General features: G+C 44.7%; 1 protein-coding gene across 2 annotated transcripts; it reads right to left on the bottom strand.

Moving 5' to 3' along the window:
- Positions 1–13,469: 13,469 nt before the first annotated feature.
- LOC5565219 lies at positions 13,470–15,317 on the bottom strand. Of its 2 annotated transcripts, none has more exons than XM_021853129.1 (5): positions 15,108–15,317; positions 14,859–15,048; positions 14,591–14,799; positions 14,288–14,418; positions 13,470–13,681 (listed from the first exon to the last, which is right to left on the bottom strand). In XM_021853129.1, exons 1-5 carry the CDS (start codon positions 15,255–15,257, stop codon positions 13,534–13,536), a joined length of 828 nt encoding a protein of 275 aa, XP_021708821.1. In that variant the 5' UTR covers positions 15,258–15,317; the 3' UTR covers positions 13,470–13,533. The 2 variants fall into 2 exon arrangements, with proteins under 2 accessions (XP_021708821.1, XP_001649572.2); XM_001649522.2 differs by having other exon boundaries at positions 14,859–15,033.
- Between the last annotated feature and the right edge of the window lie 275 nt (positions 15,318–15,592).

Below are 15,592 nucleotides of genomic sequence, written 5' to 3'. Positions count from 1 at the left end.
AAGGTCTCTTGTTTAATCAAAATGTGTCTCTTAAGTCTGTTTTTTTCTTATTTGGATTGCAGTGAATCCTGATGCAAAATTCTACAGATTCCAGAGAAAATTTCAAAGACTTGGACGCAGCTATTCAAAAGGTTTATCAAGGCTTTCGTCTTACATGTCTCGGGGAAAAAGTTCAGAAAATCTTCTAATGAATTGTCCAGAGATTCAAGGACTCATACAGGGATCCTTCTTGAAACTCTTCTAAGGATTTCTATTCCAATTTTCCCAAAAAAAATCCTTCAGCGGTTTTTCAAAAATATGATTAAAGGATTTACTCCAGGAAATCCTTGAGCACTCCATCGATACGACCATTATTAATTTCCTCAGGGATTACCCCGATTTTTTTCGGAAACTATACTAGGGGTTTCCTCCATATATGTTTTCACTAATTCTTCAACCGAATGCTCCAGTTGTTATTCAATCAATTGTTATGTTATCTCACAAATATTTTTTGAAGATGTTCTAAACGTGAATCTTGGACTAAGAAAATTGATGGAAGAATCACCGGAAACTTCTTGGGGACTTGGGACTTCCTTGAAAAATATCTAAACGAATCTTTCAAGAAATTTTTGATGCAATCTTTAAGGTAATTTTTATGATTATCCTTGGAAAAACATAGGTTTCATTCTTGAGATACCGAAACAAAATTCTTGGAAAATTTCCTTAGGAAAATTCTCCACGAGAAATAATCATTTAATGAACTTCTGAAGAAATCTTCGGAATTAGCTATGAATCTTTCGAAATACCTGAATTCTCACGAATTTGCTTGAGAAAATCATGAAAAAATACAAACAGTAATACTGACCGAAAAACACAAGAAATTACAAAAACGAGTGATAAATGTCTGGCCTGATTCAATGATGAAGAATCAATCTCTCATCTTCTAGTGCCTATTAGGATACGATTTGTTTTTCTGTTTCCTGTTTGGTTCATTTTCGGTCACTTTTTGTTTACTGTCTGGTCTCTTCTTGGTCTTCTTCAAGCTAAATATCTCAAAAGTTCCTATATTCAAGGCACTTAAATACTACCAACCTTGCAATGTGATATATAGTCATTTTGAAAATTAATATTAGATAACTAAGTTCTATCACTTAATCTGCCGATCTATAAATTGAATTCGATCGTAATCTTAGACTTTGTTGAGAAAGCTTTCGGTACAGTTGGAAAAGTCACATTAAAAATCGTTAGAAATTTAGGTTTGTTTATCCAAATCGTTTTTGAATCTTTCTCAATCTCCTTGTTTCTCATGAAGTCAACAAAATCCCATTCTATGTTCTAATATTTTGTTTTGGAAATTCATTTGAGTTTATTTGCACAAATTTCGCCCATTATTGCGGAATTCTCAAAAAAAATGAAGCTTTCAAATCATATGATGCGATTCAAAAAAGTATGTACTATTGCACTGCCATGAATCGCAAGTTAGTCCCATCTGCAAAAAGTAGGCATTGAGAAAATGGACTGTGAAGTTTTCAAACTCATTTTCCATACGTATATTTCAAAAATTCCAGAGGATTGGTTGATGAACCAATCTTAATGAACCTTTCACAACCTGCTTTTCATTACGATATTGTGGAAACTGAGAAGAGAGTTAGCAAATCACCCGGCATGCTAAAGCACAACCGACAACCTTGCGTTCCTGTGTAGGACTGATGCGGGGAGCAAATGCCGTCGCCCGTTAATGCGGACTCGTATATTGAGTGTCATTCTAGACTAGTCCATTCTCTAGGCTGGCACATGCCACACATCTCCCTTCATCTCAAAAAAAAAACTTCCTTCCCTAGAGAAAACTTGAGACCTCTCACGAAAGTATTTAGGGATGACAAATTAATTTTGTTCAGTAGTTTTACGAAAACGTCTTTTAGGTTTTCTTTCATGCAACTGTATCAAGGACATTGTGGTACTGACACTTTTCAACTCGATTTCACCTTCCAACAATCGACGATGTGCACTCCCCACCAGGGATTACAAATGGATGATATTGACAATATCTTATTTATCGCTTAATGTAACAATCGTGATCGGCAAACCATCGTGTGAGGTTGTTTATCATTCATTACTACATACGAGATCCGATTAGAGGGCCAGCACTGATTGATACAATTAGAATAGAGGGTTTATCATCGTTCAATTCCTTTGGGGCGTCTGCTCACTGCAATAAATAACAAGTTTATTACAACCATCTTTGCCGATACCCCTTGTCTGTATATTTGCCACAATATCTCTGAAAAACGAACACAGCATGGCTAATTTTCATTCTTTTGCCGAGATCCGCACAGTTGAGTGGTAAGCAACTGATTTTAAGCTTATATGTTAGCAAAACAATTAAGTTGATTTATAGCAGCACCTGTGGGTGCCGCTGACATCAAACGTCACTTTTGTTGAGATGTCAGCAAACGAACTATAACCGAGATTTGCACAGCTGAGATTGGTATTCTGATTTAAGCTCTAATTTCTGTCATATCATACTCTATACGGATCAATATCTCATATTATATATCATCTATCTAAATCATATAACGCATGGTCGTAGCTTTCCTGAGCAACATGCAAATTATCTTCCCTTCTAGACTCAAATACTTAAATGCATGGTGGTCCTGATCAACATGCCATTCCTTTTTTATATCTTGCGTGGTCGTACCGAACAACACGCGAACCAGTATTTTCTGTAGACTCAATAAATTCATTTAATGCATGGTCATCCCGAAACACATTGCCATCTCTTTTTGTTTCTTGCGTGGTCATCCTGAACAACACGCGAACTAGTCTTTTCTCTAGACTCAATTCATTTAATACATGGTCGTCCCGAACAACATGCTATCTCTTTTTGTTTCTTGCGTGGTCGTCCCGAACAACACGCAAACTAGTCTTTTCTCTAGACTCAATTCATTTAATGCATGGTCATCCCGAACAACATGCTATCTCTTTTTGTTTCTTGCGTGGTCGTCCCGAACAACACGCGAACTAGTCTTTTCTCTAGACTCAATTCATTCAATGCATGGTCATCCCGAACAACATGCTTTCTCTTTTTGTTTCTTGCGTGGTTGTCCCGAACAACACGCGAACTGGTCTTTTCTCTAGACTCAATTCATTTAATGCATGGTCGTCCCGAACAACATGCCATCTCTTTTTGTTTCTTGCGTGGTCGTCCCGAACAACACGTTAACTGGTCTTTTCTCTAGACTCAATTCATTTAATGCATGGTCGTCCCGAACAACATGCTACCTCTTTTTGTTTCTTGCTTAGCTGTCGCGATCTCGTGAATTAGTCTTATTTTTTATATATTTTTGCAAATTACATTCAAAAGCACAAAAAAAGGGCAATTTATTTAATAATGATTGAATGATCTCAATAAATATAATTGAATTTCTGCCATAGTCACCAAGCAGAACAAAACATATTCCAATATCAAACTTAAACAAAACTCTTCAAAACGTGTAAATAAAACTTAATTGAACCTCAAGCCATTACAGACTGCCAGCCATTTGAACTTCTTTAGACATCACGAGGACACAAACGACTGTAAAAATGTATTAAACCACAAGCCACAGGTGGAAAATTTGACAATCGACACCAACACCAATATGAAATGAAATCGGAATTTCAATCATAATCACAACGGAAAAATAAAGATATATTTTTGATGACGGTCGGCAATAAAGCCTTACAGACATATTTTAATAACGGTCAGTACAAAGCTTTACACATGTTGACGAAAAAAGACGAACGTCTGGTCTCTGCGAAACAAGGAATATCAATTCTGACCAGCTTATTCGGATAACAAATACAATTGGCAAGCAGTTGCAGCATAGAAGTACAGAAAAATGTGACGCAAATTATAATGAGGTTATTTTTAGATGAAAAAAAAACAAATATCAGTACTCTCACATACGACAAAGAGAGAAGAGAGAATTATAAACCATCGAAAAACACTTGGTTCAATCTCTCTGAACACCGACCCATTTGTGAAAAGGTCATCGAATGAACTGTAGGAGAAACATTTAAAAATAAATCTTGTTTGACTTCTGACAAAAACACTACAATCATTCTCCGGTAGGTACTCTCAACACTAGAAAATCCTGGACGGTACTTAACCATTTTTTTGTTTTACTTTTAAGACCTTTGTCAAATGACACCTTAAGCCCAACAACGTACCGTGATCAAAGCTTAAAACCAACCTCTCAACGAACCTCATTATTTTCCATAAAACATGGGCCCAAGAATCCGTTGTGTTAAGGAAATCTTGCAACATTCAATTTACTCACAAAAGAACGATGAACACTACACAAAATATTTATGCATTGAAAAATAAAATTAAAAAATTTATCGATGTGAATTCTTGTACAGTGACCTCCCTCTCTCAGCGCGAAAACCAACATGCACAGAAACGCAGATCCCCTCGAACATGAGTTGAGCCCAACAAACCAAAAATCTGTATTTGGCATAACAATCCAAAATTGTTCCAATTTCCAAAGTCCTCATTAGGCAGTTCACTCTCGACTTCATTATAAAAATTTACTCAAATCTAGGTTGATTCAAATCAAATTTGAGTTTTTTTTCTTAAGTATTAGAAACATTTCATTTACCTAAACCTGGTCACTGGGCCGATTCACCCTCATTGGATAGACACACACGCAGCTCTCTCTATTTTTATAACACTCGTTGGGAAGAAAGGGGTCATGCTCAAATTACATGGAGACACAAATTGACCCAACTTTGACTGAATTCGGCTGTTCCGAGGGATATTCCAAATTTGGCTATAGCTATCAGTAGGTAGTTTTCATTTGATAACAGCGAAAAAAAAAAACTCAGTGCCAAACCATTTGTACCCAGTGTTAGCTTTTAAAGTCTCCGTAGTGAGTTAAAAAACTTAAATTTGGGTAAACTCGAAAGTACCCAAATTTGGCTTATTCCACGGACATTTGACGCTGGGTCGGTGCGTCTGTCTATTTTTACTGTTGCGAGAGCGGCAAAACAACCCAACCGTGGGTAAACACTAAATGCAGTTTTCTCAAATTTGAATTGAAAGAACATAATTTTTGAGTAGTCCGATTTTTACGTGTATGGGTTCGAAGAACAGTTTCCGTGCAGATATGTATCAGCGGCTCAGCGCGTCTGCACCTTCGAGTCACACATACAAACAAACAGTGACGCACCGACTCAATCAACCAAGCAATGAATAAAATGCGTAGTTACCTTTTCCTAAGTTCGGATCCGCTTGCCACTCCGTTTATTTACACTTCACTATACAAACGAATACCAAACCACAATCATCACTGAATCACTCCACGCACTTCTCACAAACTACGCACTCAAGCGATGCCGGGTGATTTTTTTTACAAGAAATTATAATCAAAACCTGGCAGGATTCGCCAATGTGGAAACTGAGAAGAGAGTTAGCAAATCACCCGGCATGCTAAAGCACAACCGACAACCTTGCGTTCCTGTGTAGGACTGATGCGGGGAGCAAATGCCGTCGCCCGTTAATGCGGACTCGTATATTGAGTGTCATTCTAGACTAGTCCATTCTCTAGGCTGGCACATGCCACACAGATATCTTTCCGAGAAAAATATAAAGATGATCAAAACAAGTTACATTTTTGTGTTCCACAGAGCGAAAGTCTGTAGTGGGACTGATTTGCGGTTACTCTTAATTATGGGACAATTTGACTTTCTGTTTTTTCCTAAAGTTTCCTATTATTTTATTTGTGTAGCTGAAAGAGCGTTGAACTCAACTCAATTTTGACGAAAATTTAGTTGGGACTGACTTGCGATTCACGGCAATGCATTGATTCAAATATTCGTAAAAGTTTAACTACAAATATATTTGTCAAGATTTGTGGGGGGCCCGGGGAACATGCCCCCCCCCCCCCCCGTATATGCGGCCCTGCAGATATGGTTAGGAAGGTTCTGCAGAAATGCCTGATCGAAGGTAAATTTCCAGAAATATGAAAAATTCAGAAAATCTTACTGCTGCCGAAACCAAGAAAACCGCCCAGGGATCCAGGATCATATTGGCCTATATGTTTATTGAACACACTCGATAAACTCTTGGAATGAGTTATCCTCAACAGGATGATAAAATGCGCAGAAAGCGAGAACGGAGTACCATTTTGGAAAGGAAGGTTGACGGTGGACGGATGGTGCTGGAGAGGGCCAAGAAAGCATTGAAGCAAAGGCGTAAAGGGAATCTTTACTGTGCCGTGGTCACGATAGATGAGAAGAACGTGTTTAACAGTGTCAGCTGGAAGGCTATTGCCACAGCGCTGCACAGAATGCGGGTTCCCGACTACTTAAAAAAGGAGTCAAAATAACGGCTGAAAGTCCCACCAGGTTCCACACTGGGTCCAACGCTGTGGAACGCGATGTATGACGGGTCCAATCGCTGGAGCTACCCAAGGGGTCGAGATTGCGGCTTTGGCGATGACGTTGTCCTAACGGTAATAATAGGTAAGACACAGGAAGAAGTAGAAATGCTGACAATGGAGACAATTGGCCTGGTCGAAGATTGGATGGAGGGAGTCAAGCTGAAGATAGTCTATAACAAAACAGAGGTGCTAGGTTAGCAAACACAAAGCTGTCATGCACGCCGAGATCACTGTCTGAGGGCATGCCATAATAGCTTCACAGCGAACGCTGAAACTCCTGGGTGTAAAGCTAGACGATAGTCTGAACTTCAGTCACGTCACGTCGATTACGCATGCTAAAAGGCGGTGAAGGGGACTAATGCGCTCACAAGAATTACGCCCAAAATAGGTGGTCCTAGAAGCAGTAAAAGGCGTCTTCTGGCTGGAGTATCTACTTCGCATTTAAGATACAGTGCACCAGTCTGGGGCGCGGCGCTACAGACCAAGCGGAATCAGGAGAAGTTAAACAGTGCGTTTCGACTCAGTACCATGCGAGTGGTGAGCGCGTACAGGACTATATCATCCTATCCGATAACTGCTATCAGCAAAGAGAAACCTGGCAGGCGAAGAATTTGTCGAGAAATTGTTCGCTGGCTAAGTGGCAGCAAGAATGGGATGCCTCAGGATCATCCCGAATCTATCGGCCATAACATAAAGTAGACTATCGGGCTCAATCGGAGTAGGCTAGATCCTCCGTCTGAGACTAGACCGAGTATTGCTGTGTAGTTTCCGGCTTGAAGAATAGAACTACGGATGACCAGTTCCGGTGGTAAGAGTCCACCAAACAGGGTAACCCCAATTCAAGGTGTGAAGCGAAAAACCGTGCTGAGGAATGAATGGTCGAAGGGGTTAAAAGATGTTCGGTCATTAACGGAGCCTGTGGGGCACCTGGGCACCCCTCATAGTATTTTGTCCCTTACCGCGTTAATGCAGGGCTCTGGCGTGGTGGACCTCTTTTCCCGTGCTATTCGTGGGATCCAAAATGATTACAATTTCAAACCAAAATCAAAATAGTAGTAGTAGTGCAGGTAGTAGCAGTAGTAGGGAAGCGAATCTCTTCGCAAGAAGGGGGTTAGCTAGGTCTCCGTTGAGGAGAATGGAAGCAGGAAGAGGCAGCAGTGCACGTAGTGCTAGTGCTGGAAACCATATTTCATCCCCGGCTAACGCATCGGGTGAGGTTATGGATGGACGTGGTTGATGAGGGCCATCAATAAAAGTAGAGATGGGCTTTCTGCGATGGAAGTGGCTGCACAGCAGCTTGACTCCATCATTGACTTTGCGTCCTCGAAGTCTAACATCAGCAAGGACCTCAAGCAGGCCCTGTTCAGACTTCGTAAGTCGATGTTGGCGGCCAAGCAGAACCATGGCGACTGTGGCAGCGGCAGAACCAGTGGAATTGAAGGTGCCGAAGTCTACCCAGACGGAGCCCTTCGTTTTCGCGGGTAGCCCCAAAAGTGCGGAAGCGAATGCTTACAACAAGCAATCGCAGAAGCGTGCGAGGCAGCCGTCATGCGAGGAGCTACCCGGCGGCGCTCGTAAGGTCAGGCGGATATTAACCCCGAAAACCGGCAGAAGTGCCGGAAAATCGGACCCCAGCCAGGCGTCCCGGGAAGCCGAGAAGGGTGGGCCCGAAAAGGCTGGCCCCTCACGGAGTGATGGGAACAGGGGGTTGCGACCTTTGAGAGGTCCTCAATCACCACAGGTTAGGGCGGATCAGGGGGGGACGCCCCTTGGACAACAGTAGTGAGAAAGAAGAAGAAGAAGAAGCAGGAAGTGTAGGAGCGCAGGGATATCAGGCCTAAGAAAGGTAGGAGGGTAGGTGCCAAGTCCGAAAAGGGTGATGCGATCATCATCAAGACGGAAGAGTTCAAGTACTCGGAAGTCCTGAAGGTGATGCGCAGTGACGCGAAGCTCGCAGATCTAGGAGCCGACGTACGCAGTGTCAGACGCACTCGTACAGGTGAAATGATCCTCGAGCTTAAGCGCGACAAGGAGCGCAAGGGCGCCGCCTACAAAAGTTTGGCGGAAGAGGTCCTTGGCGAGGGTGTCGAGGTGAGGGCTCTGACGCAGTCAGTGACTCTGAAGGTGATGAACCTTGACGAGATCACCAACGCAGAAGAGCTCGTCACGGCACTGCGGCAACAGTGTGAGATTCAGGTGCCCACCGCTGCCATTCAGCTACGGAAAGGTCCGGCAGGTACTCAGGTGGCCTTAGTATACCTACCTGTGGCAGACGCAAATAAGTCCGCTAAGGTAGGTAAGATCAAGTTTGGTTGGTCAGTATGCTCACTGAACATACATGAGCAACCGGTGATTTGCTTTAGGTGTAGGGAACCAGGACACAAGTCCTGGGGCTGTAAAGGCCCTGATAGGACCAAGTTGTGTAGGCGTTGTGGTGAAGAAGGTCATAAGGCACTAGGCTGCAAGAACCCTCCCAAGTGCTTGGTTTGTTCCGGGAAGTCCGTGAACAACAAGCATCCAACGGGAGGCTCAAGGTGCCTGACCTTCAAAAGAGCCATAAACGAAAAGTCACAGTGCAGGTAACACAGCTGAACCTGAACCATTGTGACGCAGCTCAGCAACTGCTGTATCAGTCAGTTGCTGAGTGGGGGACGGGCATCGCCATCATATCGGACCCATACCGAGTACCCGCCGGCAACGGCAACTGGGTCGAGGATGTATCCGAAAAAATGGCGGCGATATGGACGACGGGTAAATACTCCGTCCAGGAGTTGGTGTCTACTACCTACGAGGGCTTTGTGATCGCCAAGGTAAACGGGGTCCTCTTCTGTAGCTGCTATGCGCCTCCGAGTTGGTCGACCGAGCGGTTCACGCAGATGCTGGACTGTATGACGACCGTGCTGACAGGGCGAAGGCCAGTAGTAATAGCGGGTGACTTCAATGCCTGGGCCGTGGAATGGGGAAGCCGTATCATGAACCAGCGAGGTCAAATCCTGCTAGAGGCACTGGCAGTGCTAGATGTCGATCTGGCTAATGTTGGTACCAAAAGTACCTTCAGCCGAAACGGAGCGGAGTCGATTATCGACGTTACTTTTTGTAGTCCTGGCCTAACGAGTAGTTCGAACTGGAGGGTAGACAATGTCTACACTTACAGTGACCACCTGGCGGTACGACTACAACAACAGCAGGCAGCGGGTTGAGGAAGCGGCTAGGTCAAGGCCAAGCCCTCGTGGAAGACATCGTACTTCAATGACGAAGTACTTAGGGAGGCGCTCCGCCGTGAGCGTAACCTACTCGGCCTAAGCGGGGACGAACTGGTAGCGGTGCTTTCGCATGCATGCGATGCGACCAGGCCTAGAAAAGTCCACCCTAGGAATGGGAGACCACCGACGTACTGGTGGATTCAAGCAATTGCGAACCTGCGCCGTGCCTGCCTACGGGCCAGGAGACGGATGCAGCGAGCACGTACCGAGCAGGAGCGTGAAGAACGACGGGCGGTGTTCACCGCTGCCAAAGTCGCGCTGAAGTCCGAGATAAGGGCAAGCAAAAAGGCCTACTTCGAGGGACTCTGTCAGAGTGCCAACGCGAACCCGTGGGGTGATGCCTACAGGATCGTTATGGCGAAGACAAGAGGTGCAATTGCTCCTACGGAGCAATCTCCACAGATGCTGAAGGGGATCATCGAGGGGCTCTTTCCGCGCCACAACCCTAGCCCATGGCCTCCTTTTGTAGGACAGCCGGGAATTGGGGCTGGCGATGAGGATAGAGTAACCGATGAGGAACTTGTAGGGATTGCAAAATCCCTAAGCATGGGGAAGGCACCAGGTCCGGACGGAGTTCCAAACTTGGCCCTCAAAGTCGCAATCTTGGAGGCTCCCGGTATGTTCAGATCTGCTATGCAGATATGCCTGGACGAGGGAGTATTTCCAGATGCGTGGAAGAGCCAGAGCCTGGTACTATTGCCAAAGGCGGGGAAACCACCCGGTGACCCGTCGGCGTATAGACCAATATGCTTGATTGACACGGTGGGGAAGGTGCTCGAGAAGATCATCCTCAACAGACTGTTGAGGTACACTGAGGGTGTAAATGGTCTCTCAAGCAAACAGTTCGGCTTTCGGAAAGGGAGGTCCACTGTAGACGCTATTCTGACGGTTAAGAAAACCGCTGAGATAGCACTCCAGCGTAAGAGGAGGGGTATTCGCTACTGCGCAGTAGTGACTCTGGATGTAAGGAATGCATTTAATAGTGCCAGTTGGGCGGCTATTGCTGATGCGCTCCTGCGTCTGGGGATACCCGAGTACCTGTACAAGATTCTCGGAAGTTACTTCCAGAATCGGGTATTAGTCTATGACACGGAGGTGGGTCGGAAGTGCTTTCACATAACCTCCTTAGTCCCGCAAGGTTCCATCCTGGGTCCGGTGTAATGGAATGTCATGTACGACGAGGTGTTGAGATTAAAATTCCCGGCGGGTGTGGTCATCGTTGGCTTTGCCGACGATATTACGCTGGAGGTCTATGGTGAATCTATCGAATAAGTGGAATTGACTGCAGCCCACTCGATCGCAATTGTGGAGGAGTGGATGAGCTCCAGTAAACTGGAATTGGCTCAACACAAAACTGAGGCTGTTGTTGTCAACAACCGAAAGTCGGTGCAGCAAGCGGTGATCAGTGTAGGCGACTGCACGATCACTTCGAAGCGCTCCGTCAAACACTTTTGGGTGATGATCGACGATAAGCTCACCTTCGGTAGCCACGTTGATTATGCCTGCAAGAGAGCCTCCACAGCTTTTGTGGCACTGTCCCGGATGATGTACAATAGCTCTGCGGTGTACGCCAATAAGCGTAAGCTTCTGGCCAGTGTCGCCTCGTCCATACTGAGGTATGGTGGCCCGGCTTGGGGCACGGCCTTAAGTACCAAGAGCTACCGTAGCAAGCTAGAGAGTACTTATAGGCTACTGTGCCTGAGGGTTGCGAGCGCGTACCGTACCGTGTCACACGATGCACTCTGCGTCATCACCGGTATGGTGCCTATTTGTATCCTTATCATGGAAGACATAGAGTGCTTCGGAAGGCGCGGCACAAGAGGCATACGCAGGACTGCCAGACTGGCCTCTATGGTCAAATGGCAGCGTGCGTGGGACAGTTCCACCAAGGGAGTGTGGACTCACAGGTTAATTCCGAGGTTAGATATCTGGGTCAATAGGCGCCATGGGGAATTAACATTCCACCTGACACAGGTCCTTTCGGGTCATGGATGCTTTAGACAATATCTACACCGTTTCGGTCATGCGGGTTCTTCCGAATGTCCAGTTTGTGCAGGTTTAGAGGAAACGGCGGAACACGTTTTGTTCGTGTGCCCGCGTTTCCGCACAATGCGTGACCGCATGTTTGCCACATCTAGCTAGCCCACTTCTTGCGAAGGGGTTCGCTTCCCTACTACTGCTACTACCTGCACTACCACTACTAATCTGATTGTTATTTGAATTTGTACTCATTTTGGATCCCACGAGTAGCACGGGAAAAGAGGTCAACCACGCCAGAGCCCTGCATTAACGCGGTAAGGGACAAAATACTGTGAGGCTCCGTTAATGGCCGAACATCTTTTTCACCCCTTCGACCATTCATTCCTCAACACGGTTTTTCGCATCACACCTTGAATTGGGGTTACCCCGTTTGGTGGACTCTTACCACCGGAACGGGTTGTCCGTAGTTCTATTCTGGACGCCGGAACTACACGGCGCCGGTTTACTGGGTCGGATACGAGCCTCTGATTGTTCGGGGCAGATGGAGGCCCCTTCGTCAGCAATCCCAGCTGGTGCTAGCTGATAGGGCCTGAGCCTTAAGTAGGTCAAATTGCGAAGCCCACAGTATCAGTTCTTGATATCTGAGGTGCAACTGGGCGCGGGCGTAGTGGTCGACCCTGCCCGCCTTCAGCGGACAATGGGATGTGAGGACCACCTGGGAAGCTGGTAAAGCGCCAGCATGCTACCTTGGTGGACCCCCCCAAGCGTGTCATCGATGTTCGTTGCTGCATGGCTACGCAGCTAACCTGGAGGATGCGATGTGCAATAGCCCCTCTCCGAAGCAATGCCTTCTGGGTGGTCCCGGAGAGACGAATGGTTTGGCGGCAATGGAAATGGTTTAGTGGGTCGGGGGTGTAGTCCTGTTTACTGCTTGCATGTAGTAAATGGTCCCCAACCCCACACTCCCGGACCTCGGTCCGGAGTCTGTTGAGTAGATTATCCCCCCATTGCTTAGAAGAAAAAAAAAAAGACTAGACCGAGTAGAACAAGCGTAACGTAGCATCGGAAATAAGCCGTCGAGGCACCTGCAAACCGGAAATCACCGTTCAACCGGAATTGCAGAACCAACCCCAACACTTTGCCGACCACCGATGCGACTAGATTCCGTCGGGGACTAGCTGAGTAGATCGCGGCGAATGATCGTCGAGGCGCCGAGCGTATCACCGGTTCGTGTCGTCGGAGCGCCAGAATATGAGTGATATTGAAGAGACAACGCAGTAAACACCCAATTGTATATGATACACACTTAGATTAAATTACTGGGGTCGGTAAAATTTTACTGGGTTTTGGAACTACCGAAAAAGTCAGTTAAATGAAAACTGTCGCCACGCGTAATTGAAAAGCAAATTTAACCATGTTTTGTTTTTTATCGATATATGGTATAAAAAGAAAGCTCTCTGCAAAATTTCAGTAAAAAAATCTCTGTTTTTCGATTTCTGACTTATTTTTTAGTTTACTGACTTTTTCGGTAGTTCCAAAATCCAGTCATTTTTACCGAACAGATTGAGTGTATAGAATAGAAGAGTACAGATGTGGAGGCGATATATACACATTTGCATGCAGTGTAATAGCGCAGTTACGTATATCGGCTCCACTTTTAAGAGTACAAGACAATATCGTATACGAGTTTGTGTTTTCTGGGAAACTACAGCTTGTGTATTAGGTGACCTAGGTGTGAAAAAGATTAATATACTTAGGTTTATCCAAAGTACGTTGACGTAAATGGAAATTTAAAAAATGGATACGGCACCCTAGACTTCCTGATTTTAAACATATTATATAATTTATTTAATTTGTACAAAACTACATTGTCACACAATAAGCTCCTAAGCGCGTTTCAGTTGTGTTGCGTGCACTCGAATGTGGGTGTGAGGATTGTCCGGTTTCACCACTGGTTTTTTGTCACAGTCCACCAGATGTTTGTACGGTACGGACCACATGCACTCCATGCCGGCTCGCTGCGCTAGTCTGGAGCTAGTGCGGACCATAGAATCATAGGCAGAGCCCAGAAAAAAAGAACACAAGTTGATAACATCTGCACACAGCTCCAGTGCACTATGGGCCGAAAATGGATATTACGCGACGAAATTTCGAAAACCCATCTTTCATCTATCTTCTATATAAATAAGAATGAAATGGTGTTTGTATGTCACAAAATTGCTTACGAACGAGTCAACGTATTAGATTGTTTATTTCCCCGTTTTGTTCGTCAAGGGTCCCGACGTGTTTATGTGTATAAAAATTACAGGATATTCACCGGGAAAGTCGGAAAACTAGAGTGAACGGAACTGTCATTTTGTATGGGATATTCCGTCACGTATTTCATCAGCCCACTTGATGACAAGACGAAGCTGGGAGCATTAGTTTCAATTAATAATGCAGTCAGGTTCATGAAAACCAACTTTTACTATGGTTCTCTAACTCGATATCGAGATGCGAAATATCGAATAAGAGAGAGTTGACTGTATTACTTTTAGATCATGAGAATGTTTGGACTTTCGTCGTGAAATTTAGATTTATGGCCCATAGTGCAGTGTTAAGAGCACGCACATAAGACTTCTTGACTGCACATTCGCTTACCTGTACTCATTGGTGCAATCCATCCGAGCCACATCGAAGCCTAAATCACGTGCCAAACGCAGTGAGTGAACCGTTAATTGATATCCGATGCCTTGGCGCTGAGCTTCGCGTGCCGTTGCGAGGATGGCAATCTGGTACAAAAAAAAGTGGAAACGGTTGGAGAATGGAAAAGCAAAAACCAAACTACCACAGCGCCTCATGTGGTGAATAGCGGAACTTTAAACCCGACAGCGTGCTTTTGCGCATGAGCTTGCACAGTGTGGAATAAAAATGTTGATACCGTTAGGGCGTTTGGTAACTTACCTCGAAGATGCACGGCGTTTTGAACTTTTGATGCAGTCGCGGCTCTTTCGATACTATGGACCAGATGTAGAAAAGCTTTCGAAGAGGATCGCATTGAACTCGATCGGCTTGTTCTTGCAGTCTGTCGCCATCCCAGGCGCAGTTGCGCTGATTGACGGAAATACCGACGATTCTGTTGTCTTTCTCCTCCACGGCAAGCAAAGTGAACCCTAAAACGATGAAAACATAACATAAATGCAGCGAAAAGACAAAATTGATTTCAACGAACCTGCTTTCAGATGGTTGCAAAGATATTCTTCCAAACAAGGATTAGCCACGGATTTGTTGATGTTTAAACTTTTAATCAAAGGCTCTTCTTCGTAAAAGTTCTCCCGTATAAAGTGCATAATATGAGGCTCATCCTGTGACTTAGCCAATCGAATGCTGAACGGCCGAGGAATTGCCTGTTTGTATAGAAACTGAATAGTGCGTTTCGACCTTCAAACCACAACGTTTGTATCTTCAATAAAAAACTTACTGAAACAGTGAAAACACCTTGACCTCGCTTTTGGTTCCATTTGTCAGCGTCAGAATTGGATTCCAGCTGCAGCGAGTAGATAAAGTTCTTCTTCAGAAGGTCACTGGCGTACGAAAGCTGATCACGCGAAAATTTTAGGCGCCTGAACATGATGGTTGTTTTTATCAAACGAAGTGACAGTTGCCGACGTTTTGGTATCAAAACGGCGGATCACTTGGATTGAGCTTGTTGGGGTCCCACAGCATAAAAAAAAAAAAATTAATTATTGTACAACGTCTTGGGGTCCATACAGTTCAGATGGTTCAAATAATCGTTTTGTTACACAATGGGCAATCGATCAGACTGTTGGATTCCATCTATAGTTAAGGTAACACGGGAGGCCGTGTTATTTTCCCTATCTTTTGTCTCACTATAAGTTTTTTTTTTTTAAACTTTGCAGTAGCAAATCTCGAGTTTTAGTGAACCAATGAAGCTGAAAATGTAAT

Source organism: Aedes aegypti, chromosome 3 (assembly GCF_002204515.2).
Source record: "Aedes aegypti strain LVP_AGWG chromosome 3, AaegL5.0 Primary Assembly, whole genome shotgun sequence".
Classification (NCBI taxonomy): domain Eukaryota; kingdom Metazoa; phylum Arthropoda; class Insecta; order Diptera; family Culicidae; genus Aedes; species Aedes aegypti.
Note: the sequence above shows the minus strand (reverse complement) of the source record. Positions and strands in the feature narration are given on the sequence as shown.